The following is a 23,656-nucleotide window of genomic DNA, read 5'->3' on the forward strand; positions in this document are numbered from 1 at the left end:
GCGCCCAAGGAGGGGAGTCCAACTCCCACCGGGAGTAGGACTCCCCCTTTTCCTATTAGGAGTAGGAGAGGGAAGGAAGAGGAAGGAGGGGGGAAGGAAAGGGGGGGGCCTCCCAATTCGGATTGGGCTTGGGGGGGGGGGCGCCCCCTCCCTTGCTCCTTTCCCCTCCTTTCCACTAAGGCCCAATAAGGCCCATATACCTCCCGGGGCGTTCCGATAACCTCCTGGTGATCCGGTATTGTCCCAATCTCACCCGGAACCTTTCCGGTGTCCAAATATAGTCGTCCAATATATCGATCTTTATGTCTCGACCATTTCGAGACTCCTCGTCAAGTCCGTGATCACATCCGGGACTCCGAACAACCTTCGGTACATCAAAATATATAAACTCATAATGAAACTGTCATCGTAACGTTAAGCGTGCGGACCCTACGGGTTCGAGAACAATGTAGACATGACCGAGACACGTCTCTGGTCAATAACCAATAGCGGAACCTGGATGCTCATATTGGCTCCTACATATTCTACGAAGATCTTTATCGGTCAGACCGCATAACAACATACGTTGTTCCCTTTGTCATCGGTCTGTTACTTGCCCGAGATTCGATCGTCGGTATCTCAATACCTAGTTCAATCTCGTTACCGGCAAGTCTCTTTACTCGTTCCGTAATACATCATCTTGCAACTAACTTATTAGTTGCATTGCTTGCAAGGCTTAAGTGATGTGCATTACCGAGAGGGCCCAGAGATACCTCTCCGACAATCGGAGCGACAAATCCTAATCTCGAAATACGCCAACCCAACATGTACCTTTGGAGACACTTGTAGAGCACCTTTATAATCACCCACTTACGTTGTGACGTTTGGTAGCACACAAAGTGTTCCTCCGGTAAACGGGAGTTGCATAATCTCATAGTCATAGGAACATGTATAAGTCATGAAGAAAGCAATAGCAACATACTAAACGATCGGGTGCTAAGCTAATGGAATGGGTCATGTCAATCACATCATTCTCCTAATGATGTGATCCCGTTAATCAAATGACAACTCATGTCTATGGTTAGGAAACATAACCATCTTTGATTAACGAGCTAGTCAAGTAGAGGCATACTAGTGATACTTTGTTTGTCTATGTATTCACACAAGTATTACGTTTCCGGTTAATACAATTCTAGCATGAATAATAAATATTTATCATGATATAAGGAAATAAATAATAACTTTATTATTGCCTCTAGGGCATATTTCCTTCAGAATGATGTGATGGACAAGACCCAATCCTAAGCATAGTACAAGGTCGTGTAGTTCGTCTGCTAGAGCTTTTCTAAGTGTCAAGTATCATTTCCTTAGACCATGAGATTGTGCAACTCCCGGATACCATAGGAGTGCTTTGGGTGTACCAAACGTCACAATGTAACTAGGTGGCTATAAAGGTACACTACAGGTATCTCCGAAAGTGTCTGTTGGGTTGGCATGAATCGAGACTGGGATTTGTCACTCCGTATGACGGAGAGGTATCTCTGGGCCCACTCGGTAATGCATCATCATAACGAGTAAAGTGACTTGCCGGTAACGAGATTAAACGAGGTATTGGGATACCGACGATCGAACCTCGGGCAAGTAACGTACCGATTGACAAAGGGAATTGTATATGGGATTGCTTGAATCCTCGACATCGTGGTTCATCCGATGAGATCATTGTGGAACATGTGGGAGCCAACATGGGTATCCAGATCCCGCTGTTGGTTATTGGCCGGAGAGTTGTCTTGGTCATGTCTGCATGGTTCCCGAACCTGTAGGGTCTACACACTTAAGGTTCGATGACGCTAGGGTTATTAGGAAGACTTGTATGTGATTACCGAATGTTGTTCGGGGTCCCGGATGAGATCCCGGACGTCACGAGGAGTTCCGGAATGGTCCGGAGGTGAAGATTTATATGCAGGAAGTTGTCATATGGTCACCGGAAAGGTTCGGGGGCATATCGGTATTGTACCGGGGCCACCGGAGGGGTTCCGGGGGTCCACCAGGAGGGGCCACTTCTCTCGGAGGGCCTAATGGGCCGTAGAGGAAAGGGAACCAGCCCTACATGGCCTGGGCGCATCCCCCCTTGGGCCCATGCGCCTAGGGTTGGGGGGGGGACCCTAAAGGGGGCGCCCCCTTGCTTGGGGGCCAAGCCCCCTCCCCTTGGCCACCCCTCCTCTAGATCTCATCTAGAGGGGGCCGCCCCCCTTCCTCCTTCCCCTATAAATAGAGGGGCAAGGGGAGGGCTACACACAACATCCAAGGCGCAGCCCCTCCCCTCCCCAACACCTCTCCTCCTTCGCAAGAGCTTGGCGAAGCCCTGCCAGAGTACTGCTGCTCCACCACCACCACGCCGTCGTGCTGCTGTTGGAGCCCTCTTTCTCAACCTCTTCCTCCTCCTTGCTGGATCAAGGCGTGGGAGACGTCCTCGCTCCGTACGTGTGTTGAACGCGGGGGTGCCGTCCGTTCGGCGCTAGGATCTTCGGTGATTTGGATCACGACGAGTACGACTCCATGAACCCCGTTCTCTTGAACGCTTCCGCTCGCGATCTATGAGGGTATGTAGATGCACTCCTCTTCCCCTCGTTGCTAGATGACTCCATAGATTGATCTTGGTGATGCGTAGAATATTTTAAATTTCCGCTACGATCCGCAACAGCAGGCCCCCACTACTAGATGCCTCAGCGGGTTCCCCTGCTCCTCGTCCTCCTCCTCTGGCACCAGCTCCTTCGAATCAGTTGCCCCTCAGACAACAACCCCTGCGTTGTCTTCGCCATGTACTACCACCGCCCCGGAGATGAGAGAGGAAGGGCAAATGCAAGCGGTGAATCCTCTCCTTTCCAAGTTAAATTTATAGTATAGTTTAGTAGGATCCGATGATATGCTTTGTGATTAACTGCTGCCCCTTTTGGTTGTCATGTGCAATATGTTGAACTTTATGTTGAGTGTAATGTATATTAGGCAGTATAGGATAGACTAGGATTTGTTCCTGCCTTGTCTTGTACTCCAAGTTGGTCATTGTACTCATATATATATATATATATATATATATATATATATATATATATATATATATATATATATATGCCCATGAGGCTCAAGCAATATATAAAAACTATTCCACCAATCCCTTTCTCCCTTCTAACATGGTATCAGAGCAAGTCGATCCTAAACCCTAGCCGCCGCCGCTTCCATACCCGCGCGGTGCCCCCAGGGCGGTCGGCCTCCATGACCGCCGCCGGGGGCCGCGCCACCCGTACCTAGGGTTCGTCCGCCGGTCGTGTTGATCGGCTGCCCTAGAGAGTCTTTTCCCGATCCTTTGATCTGGATTTTCTCTGTCTCGCCGGTTGCTTTGATCGGCGTCTACTTTTTGGTTTTCCGGTCTATGTGATCCGGTTTGCGTCGTCCACCGCCGCTGTCGACCCCGTGCGCCTCTACTCCAACACCGGCGCGATCGGCCGGCTTCTTCACCGACTCGGCAGCCTCGCGCGTCATCCGCGTATCTGCCCGTCGGTCGCCCCGACCCGGCGGCCTCGCGCGTTGTCCGCGCGTCGGCCCGCCGGTCACCCCAACCCGGCAGCCTCACGTCATGTGGCGGCCCTTCGCCGCCGCCGTTCGCGCGCCGGCCCGCCCGTCGATCTACGCCGGCCGTCACCGCCCTGCTTCGACCGGGACTCCTGCATCACCCCGACACGGCTGCCTCGCATCATGCAGCGGCCAATCATAGCCGCCCTGCTGACCGCCGCCGCCGGCTTCATCCCGGACTCCGTCGCCACCACGCCTCCACCGAGCGGCGTCCCCGACCTCGCGCGCAATCGGCTTGATCACCCGCTCGCCGCCGCGATCCGACTCATCTACGCCACGCGACCGACCTGGCCCGTCGGTTATGCGCGCCTCCGCAGGTCCCGTGAAGATCGTCCCCGAGTTCAGCGCGCCTCTCCACCGATCGAGCATCGGGCTGCCGCTGCGTCGCCCCGTCGGGCCGCAGCACCGCCGCCCCGTGGTTCTTCTCCCGGCTGCACCGACCCGCGTCACCGCTGCGTCGCCCCTTCGGGTCATAGTGTCGCAGCCCGCGGTCCCCTGCCGCCCCGAGGGCGTCCGCTCTAGGCCGTCCCGTGGCTGCATCGACCCTCACGCCGCCGCTGCGTCGCCCCGTCGGGCCGTAGCGAGCATGGCACGCGGTCCACGCCGCCGTCCCGAGGCCATTCCCGCGGCTGCACCGACTCACGAACCGCCGTTGCGTCGCCCCTTCAGGCCGCAGCGACGCGGCCCGCGGTCCCCGCCGTCGCCCCGAGGTCTTCCCGCAGTCGCCCCGACCCGCCTGCCGCCGCTGCGTCGCCCCTTCGGGCCGTAGCACGGCAGCCCACGGTCCACTTCGTCGTCCACGCGCGTTGACTTCCCGTGGTATGCGCCGCGCCGTCTCCCTTGGCGCGGGAACGCCACTGTCCGCGCCGGTCTTCGTCACGCTGTCAGGGTTCTTCGCCTACTTCGAGCATCGCCGCCACGTTTCTAACCTAGCCGCCGCCGCCGCCGTCAGGCCACTGCCGCTGCTCTTCTTTGGTCGCCGCCGCCGCTACCCACGTAGCCGCCGCCGCCCGTCCACCTTCTTCGTCTTCGTTCAGCATCAGCCCGTCGCCAGCGTCGCCGTCATCTACCACGACCACTTCGTCTACTCCGACAACCGCGGGCGACACCGGCCCTGCGCCGATTGGCGCCGCAACCGTCGTCGAGTCCTTCTCTGCTGGCCTCTCCGACTTCTTCGACATGCGTACAGCTCGTGCAAGTCCCAGTCCACGCATGCCCGGTACTGGCAACACCGTCGCGTGCCTTCGTCCACGACGTGTCCCCGGGCCTGGCAAGCCTGATGCGGCGCTTCGTCAACTTCGTCTTCGACCGTCTACTCATGCCCGGTGCTGGCAACACCGACGCGTGCCTTCGTCTACGATGTGTTCCCGGGGTTGGCAAACCCGGCGCGATGCGTCGTCAACACGATTCTCCTTCTTGGCGCATCACTTCTTCGACACCACTGCGCCCATGACTAACTCGACGCCTCCTTGCACCCGCGGCTCCACAGCGACTCCCTCGACACCGGCTACCCGACTCGACATCGACCACGGCGTTCTTCGCACGGCTACCTCGACCACGGCTCCACCACCCACGCTCTCGGCTACATCGAAAAACGGCACAAAGGGCTACCGCCTGCTTGAGCAACCTCGTTGGTTTCCACTCCAGCTACTACTCCGCGATGCGTCGACCGTTACGACTGTGGGGGGTGTCCGTCGGCTTGCCTTCGGATTCTTCTCCAGTCTCACCGTCTGCGTCGCTACCGTTGTGACTGCGGGGGGATGTTGAGTATAATGTATATTAGGCAGAATAGGATAGACTAGGATTTGTTCCTGCCTTGTCTTGTACTCCAAGTTGGTCATTGTACTCCTATATATATGCGCATGAGGCTCAAGCAATATATAAAAACTATTCCACCAATCCCTTTCTCCCTTCCAACACTTTATCTCTGTGCTTTGTATGGATTTGGTTATGATTGGTTTGTATAAATTTGTGAGTAGAAAACGAGGGGGCGACTGAGGACAGGACATATGTGGGGTGCGTTGATGTTGTAGGCACACGCATCCGTGGATATATAGAGGATCAACTTAGGCAAATGTTATTGTAGATGCTATTAGGGCATCTCCAACTCGGACCATCAAACCTCCCATATACGTCTTGACCACGCGGTCCAGACGTGTTGTGTCATCCAATGCAGACCTGTGTCGCTCCTCCAGGCAGTCTAAATGTACTTTTTCACGCAAACCAGAGACAAAGTGGGGGGCTTGGCGGGCGTCCAGACCGTTGCCACGCCCGCTCCTGACCGCACTGGCCTACCCGAAACACCCACGCGCACCCAAGCGTATTCTAACCCGGCATTAGCTGCCCGCATTCATGCCGCTGGACAGCGGCCGCTCCGCATTGACATCAGCGTAGGACGCACACGACCTCTCACTGTCGTCATTGAAGCGACACAACGGGCGAGAGGGTGCCGCCTGCTTCACGTCTGACTTAACATGTCTCCTCGCCGCATTCAAACGACCGTAGACTGCACACCTTCCTCCACTAAAGCCGCGTGTGTGTCGAGGAACCTACTCCAGTCACACATCCATTCGCGAGCCACCCGTCATTAAACACAATGTCTGTTGGCTCCGGCCACCCGCCCACTATCTACCAGACGTCGGGCCAAAATCGCACCACACCCTGCTCCCATATCCTCCATGCATAATTTTCTCCACAATCTACATGGCATCTAGCGAGCAGGATGAGGGGTTCTCCGGCATGAAATACAACTGGGTGGCCCATCGAGCCCGCCGGATACGATCCAGGCAAATCCTAGCCCTCGGAGGTCAGCTTGCAGAGGCATAAGCTCTAAGTCGGCGCGTCGTTCAGCAACTTGCCACTCCAAGCCAGCTCGTCGAGGAGTGGCGAGCTGCTCCAGACCGGCACGCGGGGGAGCACAGTGGCAAGGGCATTGTGGCTGCCGTGGATGATGCCGCGTCATACCGCTCCCCCCGTGCCTGCGACTGCGCCATCTGTCATCAACGAACGAATAACTGCGCCATGCCGGCGGAGAAAGAAGACGACTTCATGAAGATCGACAAAACGGTGGCTAGTATGTCTGCGCCAACCACCATCATCGAGAAGAAGTAGAACATGGGAGGACGCCGCCGCTTGGGTCTCATGAAGGCCACCGTCGTCCAAACCCCGCTAGCTGAAGCACATCCAGGCGGTTCTACTCCGATGAGCGGCGCTGCCGAAGATCGGGAAGCGAGCCGCCCATTACGCTGAAACATATACCTCCGGAGCTCACGGCAGTCCGATGAGCGGGCTGTCGGACATGAGGAAGACAATGGAGATCCGACGTGGTCGGCCATAGACTAGTCAAGGGTGTCCGTGTCATGGGAATGAAAATATGCCGGCACCAGCCGTAGACTAGTTTTACCTTAGTCCGGTATAGTTTTTAGTTCAAAAAATGTTCAAATATAATGAATTTCGTCCTGTTTATATGAAATCTGCCGTATTTGTATGAATTTCGTCCGGTTAGTTCGAAATGTGGTTGAAATGCATGTGGGCAGCGTTGGATGACGATCTCCGGCATCAACGTCCATGAACTGGTCTTTCCAATCTGCGAACAGATACCGGAGCAAATTTACGGGTCAACATTGCAGAATACCCAAAGCTAGCATACGCCTTGCCGTTCAAGTCTCCGCTGGTTTCTCGTTCGAAGCACGCGGGCGAGTACATGCACGCATGCGTCGTTCCACCCGTCTGGATCCATCGAGCGTGCGCGGACGTCGTCGTCGTCGTGGTCCGCCCACCGGCGTCGCTCTCGACGACGGCGACGTGTGCGTGTGCGAGTGGTGGTGGTGCGTCGATCTATGTAGTCTTTGCGGCGGTGCCGCCCCACCAGATCGGCGGCTTGGCTATGCACCGTGCCGTCGTGAGCCGCTGCGTCACGGCCCGCCGCCCGGCCGTCTCTTTCCCGGCAAGGAACAAAGATCTGGTCTGCATCAGGACGCGCGGCTAAAGCGTTTCAACCTTCAACGGGCAGGCCAAAAGGACGGCCGGATGCATGCACCGGCCGGCCACAGGCTATGGCCACCGGTCGTCTACTACCACCACCTACTTAGTGGTAGTGTAGGAGTCATTTTTACTACGAAATTCAGTATGCTCGTTAGCTATGTGTCAATCTGCTACAAGTCACCCCGCAAAAAAGAGAAGAAAAATGTGCTACCAGTCCACTAGTCTAGTATAGCTAGATAGTAGTAGGAGCTAAGCATATGCTCCACCAAGTCTTATTCTTCTACAACAAGATTTATAATTATTAAGCCCTAGATATGGAGAACACTGAGCTTTCGATGGCGTCGAATGAATGATCTGTAGTTACTTTTGACGCAGTCGTGAGTCTGCGAAATCTAAAAAAAAAATCATTTAAATTATGAGTTTGCGAAATCTCGACTTCATAAGATTAACGTGGAGCAGGAGTCAGATAATATAATCGAAACTCTATGCGGTATCCATTCGCCAGACAGTATAATGCCCTAGATTACAGACACAGCTTTGTGCAATATAGTACTCCCTTCATTTTTATTTGCTATGCATATTAGCTTTGACTAAAGTCAACTTTATAAAGTTTGATCAAATTTATAGAAAACAACATAACTATTTACAATAACAAATTCATATGGTGTCAAAATATACTCAATAATAATGAATCTAATGATATTGATTTGTTATTGTATATGTTAACCTATTTTCTATAATCTCGCTAAAAGACCTTTCCTGTAAATTTGATCGAAGTGGGCGAATTTCCATTGTACCAAGAATATCTCGCTGTCATACGGAAATATGTTGCAAAACAAAACAGAAAAATACAGAAAAATGTAGTGGGCAAAATTTATTATTTACTTGCATCTTGAGATGGGTATTTTTTCATTCACTTCATGATGAAGTGGCATGCTTGCATGTTGATTGACATATGATAGTGGGGGTGGGTCTTTTCTCATGGATATTGTGCGATGATATGACATGCTTGTATGTTGAGAGAAATAGTTAGTGTTTGCAAGTTTTTGTAGGTAGCTTACTAAGCTGACCGTTTGGTAAAAGAGAAATAGTTAATGGGGCTAGCTATTTAGATATAAAAGGTAAGCATGTAGAATATGATATTTGATAGTACCATGCATGTTGCATAAATTAATGGGCCACAGTGGACGTGCTTAATTACCTACTACTCTCTAGAGGTTTTGACTGAGCAAGTTAGTGCACGTCACTTTATTGTGTCGCCCGTACGTGATGATAACAAAATCCTTGTGTTGCTGCTAAAAGGCCCCAAAGTGCGCACTAGAGAGATAAAATGTGCAGACCAAGAAAAGTGCAAGGAAAAGATGACAGAAAGTAGGATCGTAGTGGGGCTTGGGAATGTGCTGATGGTTACATGCATGATGTGATGGAGAGATCGACCATGACACGCGCTTTTGTTGTCTTGCACTAGATTCGGTCTCCTGCTTACGTCGTGCAAACGAGAAACAAGGCTCATGCCGGCTCAAACACTCTAGCCGGCCCTGTGATAATGTGCTGTGAATGCATTTCATCTTGCAAATTTACAGTTGATATTAAGAAAATAGTTTTCATGGTAAATCTAATAGTGTTAGTTTGCATGAGGAAATTATAAATTAACTTCACAGCATGAGGCAAAGTTGGGAAAGAATGATTGCAAGTACTCTCTCCTTGCCAAATTCTAGTGCATATAAGTTTTGGCAAGGTCAAACTTTGTAAACTTAGACTAAGTTTATAGGGGGGAAATATGCGAATATCCAATTCTGAGCCCGGGCTCATCTGCACCCGGTCAAGAAATAATTCATACAAAATTAAAAAAATCCAAATTTTCTGTATATGATAGATAATTTGGTGCGTGAGGTGCGCTCCAAATTTCAGAGCATTTTTTGCCGAGAGCTACTCAGATGTCCAAATGATCTGAAATTTGGACCGGACATCACACACCAAATTATCTACCATGCCAAAAAGATTGGATTTTTTTGAATTTTTCTAGTTTTTTTTTGATTTTTTTATTCAACGCAGGTGCAGATGCTCCTGGGAGCCAAAACGCCTCACTCGAAAATATGAACATCTACAATATAAAATGGGTTTTTATCATTTCTGCCACTAGTTGTGTCCCACTACTCAGTTTTGCCATTAGAAGTTACAACTACTCAAAAATGCCATCGATTCGTGAGATGTTTGCTCAAAAATGCCATTAAATATCTCAAAAATGCCATCATTCCGTTGGATGCTTGCTCAAAAATGCCATTAGACACTGCTATTTTTACGTCAAACCCGTCGACCATGTTATATGACAAAAATAAGCCTAGACCCACATGTCAGTTCTCTCTATCTCACAATAATAAGTGTGGCCCCACTTGTCAGGAGTAACCAAACGAATAATTTTATAGGAAAATAAGAATGTTGTTGGGAACAAGTAGACCCCACACTTTGTTGTAGTGAGATAGAGGGAGAGCTGGCATGTTGGTTCATAAGTATTTATGTCATTATAACATGGCAAAAGAGATTTGAGACCACAATAATGGTGTCCAGTGGCATTTTTGAGCATGTGTCTAACGAAGCAATGGCATTTTTGAGCAGTTGAAATTCGTAGTGGCAAAACTGAGTAGTGAGACACAACCGGTGGCATAAATGATAAAAACCCATATAAAATACATAGCTTACGAAAATGTTTTTCATGAGGGATTTAAAGGTGTTGATTTGGCATCGTAAATATTGATAATTTTTCTGTACTTTTATATGCACCAAATTTGGCAACGAGTGAGTTTTGCTTTTAGTACGTCATGTATTTACAAAAAGAATATGTACAGAAACACCAACCAAATAAAGTATGAGTAGGATGATATATCATAGAAATATTTAGAAACATATTTTCAATGCTACAATTGTATGACAATTATGAGAAATGGGTATGTCAAAAGTTTCACATGAAAAAATGATGGACAAAACAAAGGCTATGGCACATTATTAATGGACTCATTCATCTGGGTTTATATTCTAACCGTACAATCAAATGGAAAATAATAAATGAAAATACTTACTATTTTATGAAAGTAAACATAACTTTTTGCAAACAAAATTCTTACTTTTCCTTGTATGCATACAGAAATCATGTTACGAGAAAATACGTAATTTTGAAGTCGTTTTACCAGATTTTGTTGTTGCTGGGGTTTATATATACAAAATTAAGTTGCCACATGAACAAACCATATCTGCCAAAAAATTGGCTAGAAATTGGCCAACTAATGAAGCTAAGTATAAAGCTTGTTTTCATGATAATTATAATCATCTTAAGATGACTCAAAGGTCAAGTACTTTCACAATATTAACCAAACCGTGTGTTGTACTCATGTTGAGATAATCATGTTGCAATTCAATAGGTTCCAACCCCCACATAAAGGCCATGTAAAACAACACGCATAACACAACAAAGGTGGATGTTTGGGGCCTACCGAGCAATTACTAATTAATTAAATAAAAACGATATGGTCCAATGGATGTTTTCATGGGTTCGTTGTTATTACTTGTTAGTGCTAAGGGAAGGCGGGGGTTATTTTCGACCAATTCCCCATACTTACCACCACTACATGCACACAATTTTTTGGGATATTGTTTCATGTTTCAGCTGCAAATTTGGCAACATGCAAATGATTATTAGCTCCACTACATTCTATAAAAGCTAGCACAATCATAACATGGGTTAGGCCTGCCTCCAAGATCTAGGGCCCCGCATAATATTTTCTGACCTCATACTTACATGAAGATATGGTAGGTTGTTGCTAGTAAGCAATTAAACTCCATTTTCCCCACAAATATGGTTTTCCCAATAACTTGTTCTATAGGATTTTGTAGAAGTTTTGTGTTAATAGTCAATAATCAGCTTTTCATGATGATACCAAAAAATCAAGTTGATTTTATATGATTATTTGATATTAAATTCAGACTTGATAAAATTAACTAAAACTTGTGAATGGTATCAGTATTATCACTAATTCTCCATCATGTCCAGTGTGCATTCCCTCTACCTATCCATGAGGTGAAGTGGAAGGGGAGCGCCACATAAAATTAGCGATGATAAAGGTTTAAAGATGATTCAAAATTGAGATTGACTATGTGTCACCAAGAAAGTTAAACCGTTTTATGAAAAATAGTGTTTTGTGCCTATTTTTTTGTTAATCTGTTTCATTGTAGAACATATATAAGACGCAATGTGAGAGATTTTTTTATTTACAAATAAGAGCGATGGTTCCTAATTACTAACCCAAAGGACACCCGGTCGTCAAGCGCAATCAAAGACAGTAAGGAACAAACCAAAAGATATTTTTGCTATTATTCACTTGCTTGAATTTTCTTTTGCATCTAGACACCTTTCCCCCCTTTTGTTTAGTCTTTTTTTCTTCTTTTTACTTTTGTGAAAGGCCGAAGCCCCATATTAAAGTCTATCAACCTGATCGTGTGAGAAATCGAAATCGTCTTCCTCACTCATTGGTGTAGCCCGTGAGCGAAACTCGATGATGCCATTGAACCTCATAAAGACCATCAGAAAACAAGAAAATGGTGACAAGGCAGCGACCAAGAAGTCGCCAGGAAAACCCTAAAGTTGCCATGAACAACAATCTGTAAAACACATCACCACCCCCCAGATTCGACCAAATATATCTGAGATACCAAGTCCTCACAAGTTCCATGACGATGTTGAAGATGGACGAACATCGCCAGTTGGAGAAGAAGCTAGATGAGAAAAACACGAAGCCCGCTATGCCAGAAGACACTGTCAAAGACCACCTCCATAACATGAAGAAAAACAAACCCACCTCTTTAGAACAACAACAACTAGACGATCCCCCGCTCCATCACCATCACAACTCTGCCATCGGAGAACGAAACTCTAATCCTAAGTGACCTAACTATAGCACCGCAATGCAGTCCCCGGTTCCCACCCCATCACTCCTCCGTAACAGCAGGCATATGATGATGGGATCCGTGGTCTCACATGGTGTCACAACCCTAGACTATGGTAATTTAATAAATGCATCAAAGCATTCATGCATCTTGTTTAAAATTTTGGACATTTGGAATTGAGAGAATTTAAAGCCTCGTATTCAATTAAAGGGCAAAAACCCTACAATAAATAAATAAATGGCCTTCTAAAGCAATGCACAGGGACGATGCGGTGTGATCACATGAGCAGAACATAGTCCATAGATGGGGCATTGCTCAACCCCACTAAAACATGCACTAACTCACCTGTAGGATTTTTCCTATACCCTTGGCCCCGGCATGAACCTAGAGACGCGCCTCTTCTTGAATGGTTTGGATGGCACAACTAGAGGAGGGGCGTTGGGTGTCCAAGATGCAGTCGTTACAATGCTTCCAAAGCAACGGTGGCTATGAGAGAAACGATGGATGTGAAACTCTTGCGCAGCTGCACCGACGCTAGGTGGAAGGAGTTCGCCCGCCATCACAGGAACGAAATGTCTTGGGCGAGAAGGAGGGTCGCAAGCCCGCACCGGGAGAAGACCTCGTGCCAAACTTGGTGCGAGAATGAGCAGTGGCAGAGCAGGTTCTGCATGCACTCTAGTTCCTGGTCACAGAGAAACACAAGAGACCTCATGGGGAAAGCCGCAATAGGCAGTCCAACACCGGTTTGGCATTCCAATACCGATCTTTTGGTCACATCAATGTCTTTAGTTCCTTCTTTCTTTAGAATGTTTTGTTTTGTTTTTCATAACTACTCAGTTTATATTTTTGTTTACTGAGAAAAAAAAAGATACTTCCTCCAGTCCTTTTTACTCTGCATATTAGATTTGGGTCAAGTCAAACTTTACAAAGTTTGACCAAATATATATTAAAAAACATCAATATCTACCATACCAAATATATATCCCAAGAAACTACATTTCGTAATGAATCTAACAAAATTTACTTGGCATTGTAAATGTTAATACTTTTTTCTATAAATTCGGTCAAAGTAGAGATGCTTTGACTTCAGACAAAACTTATATGCAGACTAAAAAGGACCGGAGGGAGTACTACCCTTGTTTCTAAATATAAGACATTTTGCAGTTCACACATAATGCAAATTCAAAAAAAAAATTGAACACACAAATTCAATTGCCTAAAGAGTAGATGGTCCCAACGAAACAGCGCTCGCTCGTGTAGTGGCTATATAGCTTGCTGTTGTCCCAATGAGGCAACCTTCACTTCCGTAAAAAAAAACTTCACTTCTCTTGGGTAGGCCACGATCCAAGGTCGCTTTCACAAGGGAAAAAAAAAAGAGAATTTGTCACAAAAATGGAAGTAAATAGTGCAATGGCATTAGTGAAATAAGCTCTCAAATATTTGGACATTCTCTGCTATCAATTCTTTAAATAGGCCACTCCACTGGTCCGTCCGTCCAACCCCCCACTTACATAGCCACAACCCACAACCCACAACGAGCACTTGCGAATTGTGATCTTCCCACTGCGCGTGCTTCCCTCGATCGTAGCTCATCACCAATCTGCCCGCAGCTCAGCTCATCGCCGGCCATGGGGAACTGCCTGGTGATCCAGGACAGAAGGGAGATCAAGGTGATGAGCGTGGTCGACGGCGAAGTCCTCAAGCCGCTCCCGGCGCCACCCCTCTCCAAGGGCGCCCTCGCACGCGTCTCCGGCTCCTCCGACGCCGACGACGCGCTCCGGCCGCAGAAGCAAGGCCTCGACGGCCGGGCGGGCGGCATGGGGCAGCTGCACCGCCTGTTCCCCTCCGACGCCAAGGCGCCTCCTGCCGCCGCGGCTGACCCGGAGGGCGCCGTCGTGAGGGTGAAGCTGGTCATCAGCAAGCAGGAGCTGAGGAGGATGCTGGGCAAGGACGACGAGGCCGTCTCCATGGACGACATGGTGGCTCTCCTGCGAGGAGGGCCGGAGGACCGGAAGCAGGAGGACGTCGGTTGCTACAGAGGGTGGCGGCCTGCCTTGCATAGCATACCTGAAGGCAGCGGTGATCTATATTCCATATTAGCATAAGAAATTAGCTGGAAGAAAATACATATATGGATACTAAGCATAAGAAAATATGCATGTGTTTATATTCACATAGAAAATAGAGATCATAGTTGGGTAGATTTTCTGCTAGTAGTTTTGGGATAGGGGTTATCTTCAGGTTGTCTTGTTCGGTGGGTGCATATACCATGCAAGACAAGTTAAAGATAGTCCTGGAAATCAAACGAGACAATATAAACTTAATTATTGATGGCATATACTGATATACTCGTTGCTGTACTAAGCTTACTCTTTTTTTCTTCATTATTTCACAAGCTCTGAAGTACACCACAGTAGCACGCCAGGTATTAACTGGATTGAATGACTCCGCTGCTCAAGGCACTATGATTTCGGCTCTGGAATAGGAGTACCTTCTATTCTCAATAGGACACACTCCTAGCCTGGCTTCAAAGATGAGTAACGACTCTGCAAGACATCTCTGCCCGCCATAATTAAGCACGCAGAAGATTCAGTCAATGAATTCTGGACCTACTTGAAGGAAATCGCGATAACCGATGATTTATCAAGTAATATGTGATCTTCTTGGAGGACCGCCTCCGCCGAAGCAATCGCTCCCACAACATCATTTTTTACAGGGAAGCAACCATGCTAGTGTCCCCTCACCTGTGCCGCCAATCGGCATAGCCGGTTATCAGACAGAGAGTAGTGGCAGTCGACCAAGTAGCCCCGCTGTCAATTTGAGAGGGAAAAAAGTTCTTCAGTATTTATATCCTCATGTCAACAAAATTAATTTCCCTCAGTGAACTACCATTAGCATGCACTACCATGCTGCCACTTTTTTGGTTGGATTTAGTGAAATAATTTGTTTCTGTTGGCCACCTCTTTTGTTGTCTCGACAGGTTTTAGTGGATTCAAAGCGCTCGATGAAATGGACTCAACACACAGGCGAACAAGAACAGAGGATGACTCAGTTGTGATCCAGGCAACAAATGCCGTCCTTTTTTTCTCAGTCAAGACTGAACCAGCAACACACGCCGGCTCCTCTCTTTTCATCTTCAGTACACCCACTGCGTGAACTGATGGCTGCAACAGGCACAGTCCACCATCAACCCACCCCACTGTGCCAGCAAAACACATTTGCACACTACAACAAACTAGATTTACTCTTAACAGTTTTGGCTCTGAAAACATGCTGGTCCTCAGCATTCAGAAAGAGTGAAATAAAAGCACTTGAGAGAGTATATACAACTCATCAGCATGTAAGCAAAATTTTTAATTACACATGAAAGTGAAACAGGTAGGGTGTAAATGGAGCAGAACCGGTTAGAAATGACACAACAAGTAGGCATGGGATATGTCCAGCCGATGGACATAGATGTACCTGAACCCAAGACCCTTGCAATGCACCTCTCAAGTTCGAGCAAGCAGAAGATCATCCAGCTAGTCCATTTAAGACTTTCTTGTTGAACAGATTTTTAACACAGAAATCAGAGATTCTGAATGTCTGAAGTTTTTGGACATCTGGAATCTGGCAACTTTTGGTTCTTGATTCTTCCACGGGAGCAGGCAGAGTGCAACAATGAATTAAATCCCCTAGGTAACTGCTCTAATGCCATAAACTTAGCTTCTTATTATCTACTCCCTCCGTTCCATGGTATAAGACGTTTTTGCAGTTCCATATGAACTGCAAAATCGTCCTATATTATGGGACATTCAGAAAGAGTGGAATAAAAGCACTTCAGAGAGTCAATACAACGCCACACCCGTGGAAAAAAGAGTCGAAAGATAACTCATCAGGATGTAAGCAAAATTTTAATTAAACATGAAACAAGTAGGCATGCCATGAAACAAATAGGGTGAAAATGGAGCGGAACCTATTCTCAAAAAAAAAAAAATTGGCCAGAAATGGCACAACAAGTAGCCATGGGATATGTCCAGCCAATCGACATAGATGTACCTGAACCCAAGACCCTTGTGATGCACCTCTCAAGTTCAAGCAAGCAGAAGATCATCCAGCTAGTTCATTTAAGACCTTCTTGTTGAACAAATTTGTAACACAGAAATCAGAGATTCTTAATGTCTGATTTTTTTTTTGACATCTGGAATCTGGCAACTTTTGATTCTTTATTCTTCCACGGGAGCAGGCAAATCATTCCCTAGGTAAATGCTCTAATGCCATAAACTTAGCTTCTTATTATCTACTCCCTCCGTCCGGAAATACTTGTCGGAGAAATGGATGTATCTTATGGAGGGAGTAGATAATAAGAAGCTGAGTTACTAAATGTCTTTAACTTACTAAATGTTGGGCACCATCTCAAATCCCTTCTGAAAATAAACTGAACAAAGTGCAAAGCGGTTACAGTTAAGGATCTAGTTTTAAAGTCCACAATGCACTGGTACTGAAAGTGCATTGGACCCCTCTAGATAAACACTAAAAGTTCATACCTACAGGAATTATACAAACAATGTCAGTATGCCATAATTAGCAACTCTCTCTCTCTCTCTCTCTCTCTCTCTCTCTCAGTCTCTCTCTCTCTCTCTCTCTACAAACAAACAAAAATAACTTCTGGATGTATATGGGCAGCATTGCCTCTATATGGGGTTCCATGTATTGCCTCCAAGTTCAACAAAAAAACCATGCAATCGATCTCAATCGCCTTGAATTGCCTTGAATTGAAGTCGATCTCAATCGCCTTGAATTGCACACGGTTAAATGAAAGCCCGTAGTTCTGTTGCTAATAACTCACGTTTGATGGGATGGATCTCCAGTAGCTTTGATGTTTCCCTTTTGGTTGCCGAGCGGTAAAAAATGAACTACAGTGCCACATCACCTTTTCTGTCAGAACAAACGTAACAAATAGGTTTGATATTGAAAAGTAAACACAAAAGGTTTCGTGGTGTAGTTGGTTTTCTTTTGTGTGTTCTTCTCTGAACTCTTTCATCCCAGCCGATGGTGTCAGGTAAGCGTGCATGCATGCAAGAGCTGAGAAGGAATCATCATTCGATACCAGCGGGGAGGGGGGCGGCGTTTTCTTCCCACCAGCTCGACGGCTTCTCTGTCCGTCCTCGTCACCGGCGCCAAGACCGCCAGGTTCTCTCCTTCCTACACTCCTTGCCCTCGCAGATTCATGCCATACGTTTGAAGGTCTGAACTTATTTCAGACCAAACTTAATTTGGACCCTAAATGGATCTGTTAGCTATGGAGTTCATCAGTTATTCTATACTAATAAGGTACACGTGCATTGCACACATGAGATTTGGGAACTAAATTATGAATAAATACAACATTATAGCATGTAAGTTTGAGTCATATATGCATGATGTAGATGTTCGTTTAATACTTATAGTTAATCTCATTCGAAATCATTTAGTTTTCATAAAAAAGCTAATCTATTTTAAGATTCATGAAATTGTGCGTTATAAAGCGCAAAGTAAAAACAACTAATGGCAATTCATGTAGAAAAAAATTTGGGCAATTATGATACAGAAAATTCTAGAACAAAGGAGAAGTGCTTGTGTTTTGAGGTTTGTGCATTATGCTTAAGTTCAACCATGGAGTCTTCTAGATTGTACATGTGGCAAAATCTGGTGGAATGTAGATGATATCCAACGGCCACTAGTGCTCGGATTTGCCATCTCTGCACCGTCGGATTGGCTTTATCCAACGACCATCTTTCAAAGTTATTCGCACACTATATAGGGGTATAGATAAGAACACACATCAACATCCTACACATATACGGAGTAGATTATAAAATTACTGGAATGTTTACATTCAGGGTTACTGGTAACCAGATCATATAGTAGGTCCTTTTCCCTGTTGCCAACAACTGCTCTGCTTGATTGTATCATTGTATGCAACTCCACTCTCCAGTTGCTTTAATCAAATGCCAAGCCTTGACACAACAAGTAGCCATGTGATATGTCCAGCCGATCGACATAGATGTACTACCTGAACCCAAGACCCCGGCGATGTATATAAGCTTCATCCAACTAGTACATGAAAAAAAAAATAAGAATATGGAAAATGGCTTCGCCCGGGTTCGAACCAGAGACCGTCCAGTGTGTTAGACTGTCCAAGTCGTCATTGCCAAGTACAAGTATGAAGCTTATATATATGGGGCATACACCGGTCCGGCGCGCTCTCAGAGGCTGCCGCCACCAACTGCCACCACTTCATCTTCAAAGTTGTACTGACGCATCATTCTTGTCCGGTCTAGCTGCCGTCAACACCACCACGGTACCTAACGTCACCACCTCCCTGCACGCGAACTGCTTAGCACGTCGCGGTCGCTGTCGGTACACCTCAGCACCATGCCGCCATGTACCACCAGCCGACACAACTTGAAATCTCTGGAAGATCTGTCGTGCGTAGCACCTGTCGACCAGGCATGACAAAGCGTAGCACCTGTCGGCCAGGCATGACTTGACATCTCCACCGAAGCTTTGTGCAAGACGAAGCCGCTCCACCTCCTACCTCTGACTTCCAGCGCTGCTCCACAAACGATGCTCCCAAGAGAGAAACGACACCGCAGTGCCGCCATCATCCGATCTGGAAAACCAAATCATAGTGTTTCCCCCGGAGCAGCACGAGTGGGTTGACAGTAGTTACAGAACGATGCCTTCATCAAGGTAACGGCGCAGAACGCCGCCATCATCCGCCATCGGCTCGGTTTTCATCGGCAACTATGTCTCCCCGACTTGCAGCCGGGACTAGATTACAGATCTCGAGATCCGATCATCCAATCTCAGGTCGACCACCTCCCACGTAGGAGATGACCACCACCGCCATAATCCTCGTGATGCGATGCAGACCCGGAGTGCTTCAGCGAGCCGTCGCCGAATCCGATGAGATGCAGCAGTTTGAGGACGTAACGGCAGCCGCCCGCCTAGACCCAAAGGTCTTAGATCAAGCCCGGGACACGCCCCGGCCGCCGCTGCCGCCATTTCATACTACTCCCGCCGGCTGCAGCCAAGCCCCCCCCCCCCCCCCCCGCCGCTGCCCGCCATCCTCGTCGGGAGGGAGATCCAAATCAGGCCACCGCCGCCTCAGATCTCGAGACGCCAGAGGAGGTCCGCCGCCGCCGCGCCACGGGGCCTTCGCCCAGCGACGTTGTCGGCAGCGGTGAAGGGAGGGGGATGCACGGAAAGTCGGGGGGAGGTTGGGAGGTGGCCGTCCGGTGCGGCCCGGCGGCGGCCGCACGGGGTCGGGAGAAGGGGTCGGGAGGAGGAGTACATGTAAGATGAATAAACCACATCAGTACGTCCTTTTTCCTGTTGCCAACAACTGCTCTGCTTGATTATATGCAACTCCGGCCACTCTCCAGTTGCCTTAATCAAATCAAATCCCATTATCCCAAGCCTGACAGCCCACCGGTTATATATATGATTGAATCGCAATCAGTGGGTGCATATGATTGAATAGCAATCAGATCGACAAGGACAAGACAGGAAACTTTAGGAGCGTGCATGAGATTGAGTAACCACCATACATAGGTTCACCAAGAGTTTGGATTACATATTTCATTACAGACGGTTGCTTTAATTAAACATAATATGCAACTACACTCTCCAGTTGCTTTTACTCAATTCCAAGCCCGAGAGTCCTCCTTGGTGTGCTGCCTAAGATGCCAAAATGAACACGGCAGGAAACTCCATGAGCTTGCATATAATTGAATAACCACCATAGGTGACACCAAGAGTCGGATTACATATATATCATGCATACCATGGGGCATCCTACACCAACAAGAACACATACTCATGGCAAAATCACCCATGGACACGCTTCAACTCTCCTACATCCAGATAGCCATAGCCTTTCTCTTGTTCGCTCAAGCCAAGAGCACCACAGAGGACACATCTGCCCTGCTTCCAAACCAAGCGATCCCCAGCTGTGTTGCCGGTGAGAGGTCTGCCCTTCTTGCCTTTAGAGCAGGTCTCTCAGACCCGGCCAACCTCCTTTCGTCATGGAAGGGTGACGACTGCTGCCGGTGGAAGGGCGTCTATTGCAGCAACAGAACCAGCCATGTTGTCAAGCTCGATCTCCAAGGCAGCGGTTACACAATCGACAGTGACAGTAGGAAGGTGCTAGCAGGCAACATAAGCTCCTCGTTGCTCGGTTTAGAACATCTGCGGTATCTCGACCTCAGCTTCAATGAATTTGACAAGATGCAAATACCGGAGTTCATCGGTTCTCTCCATAAGTTGAGATATCTTGACCTATCAATGTCAATGTTCATCGGAAGGATACCACCGCAGCTCGGTAATCTCTCCAACTTACAATACTTAGATCTTCGGTCCTCGTACCAGGACCGTGATATCCATGATGGCACATACTCCACGGATATCATGTGGTTGTCACGGTTGACTTCCCTTGAGCACCTGGATATGACCTACGTGGACCTCAGTGCAATTGTTCACTGGCTTCCACTGGTTAACATGCTTCCAACTCTGAAATTTCTTTTTCTTACCTCTTGCCAGCTTAGAACTAGCCCTGAATCTCTTCAGCTCTCAAATCTGACATCTCTTGAAACACTCTTTCTTGCGGGCAACCAGTTCCATCAGCGTAGCACGCCCAACTGGTTTTGGGATTTAACTAGCCTCAAGTATCTAGATATCTCATACAATGGTTTCTATGGCCCGTTTCCGGACGAGATAGGTAATATGACCTCCATGGTGGAACTTCATTTATCAGCAAATAGTCTTGTTGGCATGATGCCATCCAATATGAAGAACCTATGTAATCTGGAGGTATTATATTCTTATACGAGCAATATCAATGGGAGTATAACAGAATTACTCCATCGATTACCCAATTGTTCAAGGAATAAACTACAGAAGCTGGATCTATCGGACAGCAATCTGACTGGAAGCCTGCCAACTGCACCAGTACAAGCATTAAGCAACCTGAGCTGGCTGGTTCTCGATCATAACAAACTCACTGGTCATCTGCCACTGTGGATAGGAGAGCTCACGGAGCTGACAATTTTGGACCTTAACTCCAATAACCTAGATGGGGTCATACACGAAGGCCATTTATCGCGTCTAGATATGTTAGACAGTTTGATCTTGTCACACAACTCCGTAACCATCACAGTGAGTCCAACATGGGTTCCTCCTTTCAGTCTAAGAATGCTTCACCTTCGGTCCTGCCAGCTAGGGCCTAAATTTCCAATGTGGCTTAGATGGCAAACACACTTATGGAATCTTGATATATCAAACACAAGCATAAATGACATTGTACCAGGTTGGTTTTGGATCGCAGCTTCCTCAGCAGAGTATCTCAATATTCGAAATAATCAGATTTCAGGGGTCCTCCCATCAACAATGGAATTTATGAGAGGAGTCGTAATGGATTTCAGTTCTAACCAGCTTGATGGTCCAATACCTAAGCTTCCCATCAATCTCACTAGCTTTGATCTCAGTGGGAACAGAGTAATTGGGCCACTTCCATTAGACTTTGGAGCGCCGGGGCTTAGGACACTTCTTCTATATAACAACATGATCTCTGGCGCCATTCCATCTTCTTTGTGCAGTTTGCGAGCATTGAGGTTGTTAGATCTATCAAGAAATGGTCTCAATGGGTCAATTACCGATTGCCTAGTCAACGAATCCAGCACAAACATGACAGGCCTGGGTATTGCCAATCTAAGCTTGAGAAACAACAAACTCTCGGGTGAATTTCCTTCACTTCTCCAGAAATGCCCAAGACTCATCTTCCTTGATCTCGGACATAATCAGTTCTCTGGGACTTTACCGGCATGGATTGGGGAGAAGCTATTGTCTCTATCATTCTTACGACTGAGATCCAATATGTTTTATGGTCCCATTCCAGTCGAGCTTTCAAAACTTGTCAATCTTCAATATTTGGACCTTGCCTACAACAATATATCGGGGAGCATACCGAGATCCATTTTTAGTCCCACAGGCATGGCACAAACAAGAGACAAAACTAATTATCTTCAGTATGCATCTAGTTCTGAATTTGGTGTTGGTCAAAATCAACTAGTTGACTACACTGTGAATTTCACGGTACTCACAAAAGGTCAAGAGAGATTATATACAGGAGAAATCATATACATGGTGAATCTTGATTTATCGTGTAATAGTATTACCGGAGAGATCCCTGCAGAGATCGGCTCTCTTGTACAACTGAAGAACCTGAACCTATCATCGAACAACTTCAACAGCAAAATTCCTGAGAATATTGGCGCTTTAGTGCAAGTGGAGTCACTTGACCTATCACAAAATGAGTTGTCTGGTGAGATCCCTTCAAGCTTGTCGGCTCTCACATCATTGAGTCGCCTGAACATGTCCTTCAACAATCTGGAAGGAAAGATACCGGCTGGAAATCAACTGCAAACACTTGAAGACCAGGCATCTATTTATATTGGCAACACGGGCCTTTGTGGCCCCCCTCTCTCGTGGAAATGTTCACAGCCAGAGCCAATTCCAGGAGAAAGCCATCGAGATGCAGGTGATGGTGACGTGGTTTCGTTTTTCGTCGCCGCTGGTTCCGGATATGTGATGGGTCTGTGGGTGGTCTTCTGCACCTTCTTGTTCAAGAGGAGATGGAGAGCCTCATGGTACTCGCTGTGTGACAGCCTGTACAACCGGGTCTATGTCCAAGTGGTTGTTACCTGGGCTTCCTTGCGAGGTAAACTATTTAATGGGTAGAAGCTGAGAAGAGATCAACAGCAGTGGTTCTTTCTTTGCTCTCATGTAATTTGATAAATACTCTGGAGATTTATCATGTATCAATCGATGTTCAAGTGTATTGTGCTAGAACTAGTCAGGATATATGTATGCATTCAAGGCGCATGCCATCGTCCGAGACTGGTATGCTGTTTCTTGTACTGTATTAGAACCAGCATATGTTGGTTCTTGGTTTGCCGTGGACATGTAATTTAATACCCTGGAGATTTATCATGAATGTTCAATTGTGTTGTGCCGGAACTAGTCACAGATATGTATGTATTCATGGTGACACCATCGACTGAGGTTGGTATATATGATATGATGTGTTTTGTATGTTTAACTTGTT

At 47.1% G+C, this 23,656-nt stretch overlaps 1 protein-coding gene across 1 annotated transcript; it reads left to right on the forward strand.

The window, feature by feature from the left end:
- The first annotated feature begins 14,044 nt into the window (after positions 1 to 14,044).
- LOC123130091 (uncharacterized) lies at positions 14,045 to 15,857 on the forward strand. Its single transcript, XM_044550046.1, has one exon. It carries the CDS (start codon positions 14,157 to 14,159, stop codon positions 14,631 to 14,633), a length of 477 nt encoding a protein of 158 aa, XP_044405981.1. The 5' UTR covers positions 14,045 to 14,156; the 3' UTR covers positions 14,634 to 15,857.
- The last annotated feature ends 7,799 nt before the right edge of the window (positions 15,858 to 23,656 follow it).

This window comes from Triticum aestivum, chromosome 6A, assembly GCF_018294505.1.
Source record: "Triticum aestivum cultivar Chinese Spring chromosome 6A, IWGSC CS RefSeq v2.1, whole genome shotgun sequence".
NCBI lineage: Eukaryota > Viridiplantae > Streptophyta > Magnoliopsida > Poales > Poaceae > Triticum > Triticum aestivum.

Excerpts from the sequence above, each read along its gene's own strand:
- LOC123130091 (XM_044550046.1), top strand. The coding sequence starts at position 14,157 with ATGGGGAACTGCCTGGTGATCCAGGACAGAAGGGAGATCAAGGTGATG.